At 31.7% G+C, this 10155-nt stretch overlaps 1 protein-coding gene across 1 annotated transcript; it reads left to right on the top strand.

Annotated features, from left to right (window-relative positions):
• Positions 1-2512: 2512 nt before the first annotated feature.
• LOC148622425 (U4/U6.U5 small nuclear ribonucleoprotein 27 kDa protein-like) lies at positions 2513-8941 on the top strand. Its single transcript, XM_088572320.1, has 7 exons — positions 2513-2616; positions 4747-4785; positions 5311-5401; positions 5797-5888; positions 6259-6338; positions 7856-7917; positions 8246-8941. The coding sequence occupies exons 1-7, from the start codon at positions 2583-2585 to the stop codon at positions 8298-8300; spliced, it is 453 nt and encodes a 150-aa protein (XP_088428446.1). The 5' UTR covers positions 2513-2582; the 3' UTR covers positions 8301-8941.
• The last annotated feature ends 1214 nt before the right edge of the window (positions 8942-10155 follow it).

Genomic DNA, 10155 nt, shown 5'->3' with positions numbered 1-10155 from the left:
GATTTATTTTAGAAACAGGGAGATTTGGTTCATAAACAATTATTTTTTATGTCGATTTAGATGTTGAAACTTTAATTTAATCTACCTTATTTTCGAAACATTTACATATTTCACAGCTACATGTGAGACCACAATTATAAAAAAAAATGAGTTGATAACATTTTTGCGATCAAACTGACTTCTGAGTAACGGACAAACATCAAAATAAATATGTGATGGGAATTGAAAATTATATTGTACCAGCTTCTTAAAGTATGTTCCTAATTTTGTAATTTTTTTTAAAGGGAGACGGATTTACATAAGTTCTTCTTGTTTCCGAATCCCAGTATTTATATTGTATAATTGTATTATTTGTGCATGTTTGAAAATGAAATCTTGTTTAAACTAAACTGAAGGCATTCTCAAAATTTTGGATTATTAATGGAGAGAACATCGTCAATATAGATTGTTTATATATTTGTAATTTTCTTCTGCAGTGGTATTTTAATATGTAGTATAGTGGCCTAAAACAAAATTGTAAGATTTTCCATTCCTGCAGTTAAATGTTTTGTGGTTGATTTCTTTTAAACGTTATTACTGGGTAAAGTTTAGTATTGAGGAAGCAACCATTTGATTCAATCAATTGTCTATCCTGTTTTTTTTCTTCTGTGCCGATTTTTTTTTCTAATCAAAATTTAAAAAAAATACTAGGACAATAATTGATCCGGTCTTTTCATTTTTTCTTATGGTCTATCCAACCTTTACATTTCTTGAAAATTTCAATCCCGCCTTTTTATTTTATATTTAATTGATCATACGCCCACCACATGAAAACTAAATGATAGTTCCCTAACGATGAAAAGTCAAAATTTGTAATTGAATACTAAATACTAAATATTTATTGGTTCAAACACAATTACAATAATTGGTTAAAGCCCATATGTGCACCATAATACAATTTACAAGCAGAAACATGAGTTAATGTTAACCTACAAGGTAGAATCATTTAGATCAATGTACCATTACAAAATATGAAATTTATAAGAAAAAAAGGGAAAAAAAAAACAAATAAAAATATCATAAACAGACAAAATAGACCTTATTTCAGATAAGTTTTGAATAAATGAGGTTAGCAAATTTAACACTATTTTTGTTCCCAGTTTTCATTACTATTTTAATGAATGTTTCTCCACCAAGGTCGATACGATAGAAGAGAACTTGGTGACGAGTATTTCTGTTTCTTTTGAATACTTAGAACATTGCTAAATAAAATGTTGTTTATCGTCTATGAGATTTTTCACGCATTTTACGGTCTATCTTTATCGAGTTTCAAGGTTGTGTGCACTTTATTAACTTCATTTAAGATTATTTAAAGGATCTTAAGAGTTTGAGAATCAGACCACATATGATTGATACCACACGAGTAAAGTTTCACAATATTTTGTATAGCCTTCCTTCACCGCGGATGTCGAGTTGAACAAGTATATATGATTCTTTTATATGCCTTAGTTTATATGGATTTTTATGTAGTTTTATAATGTAAGCCCTAAAGACTTCTTACTTGAAGGAATATTTAACGAGGTCCTAATAAAAGGACTTGTGGTAAGCTATTTCATCCTTGTCGGGTCATAAACCTGGTCGGACGTACTGCGTTTTTACATTTGTATGTAGGAATGTACCGACGTAGCGTACGGTGTTGGTGTCATATTTGGTAAAGTCGAAATCGGCAAAATTTGGACGTCCTTTTTGTATTGCGACGTACATATGCAAATGAACGTTGATGTGATCGAATAGTGCTTTCCCTCCACCATTAATGGCATCTTTCAAAGATTTATGATTGTAATCCTAAAACAACAACCATTTTCGAACATTTTAATATCTATATTTCCTTTGATAACTCTACATTCTAATAGCAACATTTAAGTTTTCGTAACCAGCTCCGGTTCATTCGAATGCGACACCAAACAACGTACGCAACGTCACCCGAATTTTTTTTATTCCTAGTTCTGTATCAAGCATTGTAAATGCGATTTGCATATAAAACAAAACCCACTGTGCAGCTTCTTCGTCATAAAACTGATCTAGGTCTATCATTCAGGCGGTGTTGGAGGTTGCGAATTCGACATTTTTACACCAAAGACCTAGAAATACTTTTATCCAACTTGATGGTGAGTCAAGTTCTGGCTCATGTTACTTCTCCCTCTTTATCCACGCTCAACCTCTTGCATACCTTCACTTGTGTCCATTGTGATTAAAAAAAATCATGGTAATAGTGTTCTTTTGATTAAGATTAGTTACATGATGACGGAATAGCGTAAAATTCCAATCATTAAATTGGTTGGCACCTTATTTTAGCGTAAACAATTATGTGTAATCTGCTGCTGCTTCTCATGTGATTATGCAACAAATATGTTTTTACTTATGATTTAGATGGCAGGATATTGTCGTCGTGTCTCGTGTCTCTAATTTAAATTAAATATGTATGCTTATGCAATAATAAAAAAAAACTATTCGACACGGATTTTTTTCTTGTTCGTTTGGAGCTTGATTATATTTTACAATAGCATACAACACTTCCGGGAAGATTTTGTGTATTCTGAAAAATGCCAAGAAGCCGTTCTAGATCCCCAAGAAGAGGTATAACTGAACTCTAGAGAAATCTGTAGCTTTGTAATTCAAACATATTTGATGGTTATTTCTTCAGATGCATTATTTTTAAATCACTCCATCGAAGGATCGTATTTTATTGTTCTGAACAGGTTGCGATTTTAAGACAGGGTGAACAAGACCTCAAATTAGGATTATCCGCTCGTTTTTTACTTTTACAATCTTCTGACCAACTTCAACACGCTGAAGATACTGTCAGTTTTCTATGTGCATGCTATTTACATATCCGCCCCCCCCCCCCCGAAGCTCCGTGACCATGGTCATGGAGATAGCGTTTTAGAGCATCATATATGTGTCTCCTGGATGTATTTTATCTCAAAAAAAAAAAAAAAAAATTGGCAAAATTAAGTGCAGGCAAAAGCTTTTTTGCCTAACGGCAGCTACCTACCTGACTATGTACATAGGTAATGACTGTAACTAAGTGTTAGTTGAAATGTCTGTTTTGAATGACTCAACTGAGTCACTCATAATAATGTTTACTGGTATACTAGTCCAAAATTTGATGGTTCTTGGAAAGAAAGATTGTTGTCTGACACTGAGGAATTTGGAAGGATAATGAGTGTATGTGTCTGGCTGTTTAAGAGGTGGAATTAACCAGTCTGTTTTAGTGTGGCAACTAGGGAATAAATAATTTTATATAACATTATTAATCTTGTTTCTGATCTTCTATGAGTTGGGCTTCTCGAACTTAAATGCTGTATCATGTTGGAGACACTAGATGTATTGCGGTACATACCAGTTTGTCGCAAACCTATATTGTAGCTGCATGCCTTTGAATCATTTCTATTTTGTTTGTCATCTACAGTGTTTGGATCTCAAAAAGAGGAGACATATTCCAGTGATGGCCTGACTAGAGATGGTGTTTTTTTCTCCATTATAAAAATTATAGGTTTTCTAAATATGAAGTATTGCTATTAAGTGGAAATATTTGTGTAATTTTTCTTCTTTTGCAGCGGAAGTATGTTTTAACTTTCATTATTTCAAAAGTTACTGCACGAAAATACCTTAATAGGTGATGCAATTTTTGCAGTACCTCAAATTAACAAAAACCTGGGTTTTTTTCTTCTAAAAACCAGATGGAAAAATTGAAAAGCAAGTGTATGTATCGAAAAATCTCAATATAATACATTTTTCTGTGGAATAAATTGCTTCCTATGTTATTTAAATATACAGTAAATAAGTTTTTTCATAAAAAGTTGTTTATTTTTATGCATATTACAACATTCTAACTACCCAACAGAAGTCTGTAATAATCAATATGGCATTGGAAAGACGCGTGACTTATTTGAAAGTACTGACACCATATTGCTTATTACTGACTTTCTTTGGGTAGAGTAGCTAGAATGTGTTGGAATATTCATAAAAAAAACCTTTTTTTTTCATGACAAAATTATTTCAAGTACTGTACATGTATGTTTTAATAACATACTGAGCTATTATTCCTCCCAAAAATGATCTTTACTGAGGTTTCCTGATATATTCACCTGGTTTTCAGATTTTCTATCTGGTTTTCGGTTATTTGAGCTACCCTACTTTTTGGGAGAAGAAAGCCCAAGTAAAATGCAATATTTCAAGGCCGACAACTATTTATATGTAGGTATTAGAATAAAAAGTATACTTTCTTCAGAAAATATACTTCAAATACAATATATAATCCCACTTTTGAATGAAATATGACAATTTTTCCAGACTTTCTAATTTTATTATGGACAAAAATAAATACCATGAAGAGTAAAACCCCAAACAGGTGGTCAAACCTAATTTCAGGTGTAGTTCCTAACTTTTTGAAGTCTTGATTCTTTAGCGCAACCTTATGCTTTGTTAAAATTATCACAGGGTTAATAAATTACTTTGTAAAACAGTTGATAACTTGCGGGGTTGTTCATTATGATTATGACCAATAGCACTGCTATTTATTTAAGACTTTGGCATGAGCATGCTTAAAAGAAACATGTTCTTACATGTTAGATTTTAAAAAGAAAGTAATACAATCACATATTGGTGCAATCCATTGTGTAATTTATATTGAACCTTGAATATACATGTATATGAATACAAATATAGCTACATAAAATATGTACGTTTTGACTTTTGTTGTAGATAGAAGAAGGTCAAGGTCAAGAGACAGAGAAAGACATCGTAAGACCATTCTTTGTGTTCAGAACTGTTCTAATCAGGATTATGCAATTATTTACTTTTGATTTTAATTGGACATGCGACTCAAACACATGTTAAGTAATTACATTTGGTTATTTTTGATAATGAGAAAATCATTTTCCAGGTTTCAGAATCGTTATATACTCTGTACCTACAGTTTTGCTTTGATTGAATGGAACAAGCTTTGGGTATGGGTTGGGTATCATATGTAGATGTGCATGAAGGAATGTAATTACTGTGGAGGACTCCAAAGGGAGATAATTCAAATGAAAAGTTTTACCTGGTAAAACCTTGTAAGTGCAATTCTTCCTATACCACTCAAGGGATTTTGATTAATCTTAATCGGAAGATTGGGTGTCATATGTAAATGCATTGAGGAATATAATTACTGTTGGATAACTCCAAAGAGAGATCATCCAACAAGTGTTTTACATCTAAGTCCATTTGAAGCTAGGGGATATATTCTTTGTGAGCTTGCTCACAGAAGTTCTTGTTTATATTGTACAGGTCATAGAAGTCGGTCAAGATCTCCAAGAAGGAGGTCACCTCGACGTGAAAGAGAAAAACATCGCTCAAGATCTGGATCCCCTAAACATAGGTACTAAATTTTTATTTCAAAATGTGCCAAATGTGGGTTTTTTTTTAAAGGGGGCACAACCATATGTTAACAATGACACACTTTTTTCGTAGCTCACATTATCCATGGTAAAATGATTTAATTGTGTACCAAAGCCCTATGATCACAAGTGGCTGCATTCATATGTTTGACCCTGTCAATAAAAAATGTCTACAAACATTAGTAATATAGTTAAAGACAACATTTTTAATTTTAAATCATGAACAGTAAACACCAAATAAGTGAAATTCAGGAAAACTTAACATTTTTGTATGTTTTACTTTAGGAAAAATCATGTCAGATAATCATAAGATATTTATTTTATGTTTATGTCAGTAATCTACATCATTTTATTTAGTTTCTCACTTTCTTTACAGAGACAGACGAGAAAAAGATAGAAGTGATCATGGACATGGGCATGGGCAGACAAGCCGACCACCAAAACAACATCACGCATCAAAAATATCAGGTACGTTAAGAGTCAGAGGTCAATTCAGAAACTTGGACTAAAGTGGATTTTAATATTACACTAATATCCAAAAACTATAAATTTTTCAAAAGTTTTATTTCTTTCTTCAATAATGATCATTTGATCCAGTAAAGGTAGAATAGTTTCTTAGTTGTGTCAATATCTTTTGCAATCATCAAATTCAATGCTGAATATTACAAATAGCACATGTGCAAGTTTCATTTACTGTGTCATTCGAAACTAAATCCTGAACTTATTATTGCTATTCCTGAATTAACAATATTTGATGATATATTTAAAAACCATTTCTTTAACTATACCATGTTAAAACAAACATGTAGTGGCCTGTTGCTTTTCTTCAACTTTTTAGCTCAAGATCTGAAGGGTATGTCAGAGGAAGAACAGCAAATGGCCAAACTGATGGGATTTGCTAATTTTGATACAACAAAGGTGAAATTTGATTTTATATTAATTACTATGAAAAAATTCTAAGGTTAAGAATTGGGGCTTCTGTTGAAATAATGGTTTATATAGCTTCAGCTGAAATAAAACAATTATTTATTTTGAGGGCAGCAATTTACAGGTCCAGGATTACTACATTAAGTACAATGTATCCATTTGTCAAATTTAGCATGACAGAGGACAATCAACATTCCTTAGTTCATAATTTTATTTTTGTTCAAATACCTTGACAACCTGGATTTGCTGTAATCTTTTGTAACCTGAATTTATTGTATTCTTCTGTGTATTCTGTGCATTCATTAAACCACACACACCTTCTTGGCGAGGGAGATCGGTGAAAAAAGTTAGTTACCTATGTACATATTAACACACATTTGGAGGTGAGGAAAAATCACCAGCAGAAGACCACATTGAGATTGTAGGATTCTGGTAACTTCCCTGAAATGCATATCTCTTCCTTATTATTGTATTGAATTAAAGCTCACCTAGCCATCACTTGGCGTCCGTCATCATTGTCCATCTTCATCTTCCGTCATCAACTGTGAAAAATTTTTCAAAAATTTTCTCCTCTGAAACTACAGAATGGAATTTTCAGAAACTTTGCACAGATATTCCTTAGGGTATCTTGCACAAAGGTTGTGTTTAGGATTTTTGATCCATCCAAAAATATGGCTGCCATTACTAACAATAGAGCAATAGGGGTCAGATAGTAGTTTTTTTGCATATATCTCCAAAAGTGTTAGGTTTAGCCAAATTCTGATTTGGTAAAATGTTAAGCATGATGAGATCTATCTGTTGTTAAATTTTCATTTTAATCTGTTAAGCCATGTTGGAGTTATCTGACACTACTTGACCAATTGGAACCAAACTTGGTTTGAATTTTCCTTTGCGTATCCTACATAGAATACACATGGGGATATTTTGATCTGTCGAACAACATGGCTGCCATCACTAAAAATAGAACATAGGGGTCAAACAGTAGTTTTTTTCATATTACATCTCCAAAACCGTTAGGTTTAGCCAAATTATTTCAATTGCTGAAATGACCCTTTTAATAAGGCTTACAAAAGTCTCCAAATGATCAAAGTTGTCAGACAACTGCTTGTAAGAGTTATTGCCCTTGACAGATGAAAAATGACTTTTTTGGGGTTTCTTTTACAGTTTTCAGCCAATTTCTTGAAAACTATAATAGATAGAAAGAAAATTTCAATTGCTGAAATGATCCTTATGATAAGTCCTATCAAAGTCTTTTTGAGTCAAAATTGTTGGACATCTTGTTAAAGTTATTGCCTTTGAAGACAAAATTTAACCAGGTGAGTGATTCAGGCTCCTGGGAGCTCTCTTGTTAATCTTAGCTTTTTTTCAGCACACATGATCATATTTTGGTTATTCACTCCAATTAATTATTTTATAATTCTGTTATGATTAGGAATTATGGCTCAGATTACATTTTTTTTTCACATTAAATGTTGTGTACAAACTAAACATGTCTGTTTCCCATATAGAATAAAAAAGTTGACGGCAACGATGTTTATGTAGCATACTTACCAAAGAAGAGAAGATACAGGTATATTGATTGTTAACCTAAATTTGGAGTCCATTCTGCTAATTCCGAATTCATAACTACATGAAAAACCTTTCAAAAGATGAAAAAATACATAACTTATTTCGAAAATATTTGTGAAATATAATTATATTTACACATGCTTACCATTAAGAGTCATTACACTTTACAAAGAAAGTGTAAATTTGATCATCAATAGGTAATGGTATTATAACTTCAGAAAAAAATAATGACCTTTGTATTTTACTGTTTAGTTAGCTAGATACACATTTTTTATTGTTTCAAATTATTTATTTATCGTTTTTTAAGACCATATTCAATCCATTTGTAGACAATACATGAACAGAAGAGGTGGTTTTAACAGACCATTGGATTTCATTGCATGAAGATGTGGTGGACTATTTCTCATTAGGACAATAGATTGGAAAGAATAGACCTTTGGAAATGGTTAAAACTAGACTGATGTTTATTTCCATAGAAGATTGGGCTATTCCAAAGACATAATGTGCACTATATTGTGACATTGTTGTTAATTTTGACTTCTATTATAAATATTGTGATGGATATGGGTTAATTAGTGGGCTGCACTATGGGAAAAGTACACAAGTACATGTTAATAAACTTTAATTGCAATTTTAAATCAGTTGATCTTAATGAATTTTTAAAATAGTTTTATATTGTTTTTTTTTTAAATAATTACTGACATGTTGGCATTGTCTGATCTTCAGCTTTTTAGAATTATCTCCCTTCTGATAATTGGCTCTCTGTGTAAAGATGACTTTTCATTTCCAGAGGGAAAAAAATGTAACATTGATAGCTGATTTTTTTAATTCTTGTTTCAATGAGTTACCCTGTGTTTTCTCGGTATATGTATAACAATAAAATCCCTCCTGTACTGGTACTTGTAATATTGATTTATACAATGTATGTGATAGGACCTATTTCATTTCTTGAACACATTGCAATATTAAATGATTTCACAATGACATTATTATATACTTTTTATAATAAAAGGAAATGATTTCGCTGCCATTTTGTCAATGCATGTTAGTCTCATTTTGACTTTTATTAAGTACTCTACAAGTTCTTTATTTTTATTATACAACTGCAAAGTTTTTGCATTTTTTCTTGTTGTTGGTCTGTCGTCCACATCACCTTCTTCTGTCATCCTTATTCTTTTAGTACAAATTGGAAGGTATAAATATTTTTGCAGCAAAAGTTTTTTTTTTCATCAAAGATAAGTTGAGATGGAATTGCAGGAATATGACAAGAATGGTTGATTCATTAGGAGCCGAAAAAGACTGAAATATGCCTGTTATAAAAAAAAATCAATACATGTCTATATTTCTTGGTCAATTTTATGGAGTTTGTGTAGAAAAGATGTTGTTTTTCTGTACATGAACTGATCAGGAGTGTATATATTATATTATATTATAATAGTGTATATGAACAAAGTGACCGGTGAATGGATCTGTTTGAAATTTATATACAAGGTAACGTAATTTAAATGGTGTAAGCTGATGTAAGGTTCTGACTGATTTATAGGTTTTGATCCAACCATGTAGGAATAATGAGGCAGTCATTAAACAAATGAATTATTCAATATAGCACAAAGGGGGGTAACTCATTTTCAACATGGCATAACTTGTAATATGCCAGAAGGTACCAGTATGGCATTGCATATCCCTGAGCGGGTGTACGTCAAAACATGGATGCTATAAAAATATAGTGCATTTTCTTTTTGCCTCTCTACAAACTAATGTTTTGTCAAAAGATATGAACAATGGCATAAAATAGTGCAAACATCACACTATAAGATGACAAGCTTTTTTAAATGAAAATCTAACATAATACCATAAAAATGTTCCACTGAAAAGGTTGGTTTAATGAGTACAAAACGAAAGTGAAAGTAGAGAAAATGGCTATTTATGGTTCTAGACTACTTTTCTGTCCAAACTTCATGGACTCACCCTATGTTCTTTTTCACATGTCCTTAGAAATGCTACATAAGTGAAAGTTTTATTGAATCAATTTACATATTTTAAAAAAAAAACCCTGAAAATATGCACTTCACTATAGAAGTTAATGGGAAAATTAATACGATACTGAGACTAGAAATAACCTCAGTCACATCGTGCACAATCCATAACCTGCATAGCAAGTTATTTTCAAGTGTGCACAAGGGGCATTGAGGTTATTTCAAATAGACCGCAAAAATAAAACAGCCATTTCTTATAATTT

This window comes from Perna viridis, chromosome 3 (genome assembly GCF_037379345.1).
Source record: "Perna viridis isolate PV_CMFRI_1.1 ecotype Kerala chromosome 3, ASM3737934v1, whole genome shotgun sequence".
Lineage (NCBI taxonomy): Eukaryota > Metazoa > Mollusca > Bivalvia > Mytilida > Mytilidae > Perna > Perna viridis.
This window is presented reverse-complemented; position numbering and strand designations above follow the sequence as displayed.

Bases quoted from the DNA above. Each gene is read 5' to 3' on its own strand.
- LOC148622425 (XM_088572320.1), top strand. From the start codon at position 2,583: ATGCCAAGAAGCCGTTCTAGATCCCCAAGAAGAG. The intron at 2,617-4,746 runs GTATAACTGAAC...CTTTTGTTGTAG, and splicing joins TTCTAGATCCCCAAGAAGAG to ATAGAAGAAGGTCAAGGTCA. The intron at 5,402-5,796 runs GTACTAAATTTT...CTTTCTTTACAG, and splicing joins TCTGGATCCCCTAAACATAG to AGACAGACGAGAAAAAGATA.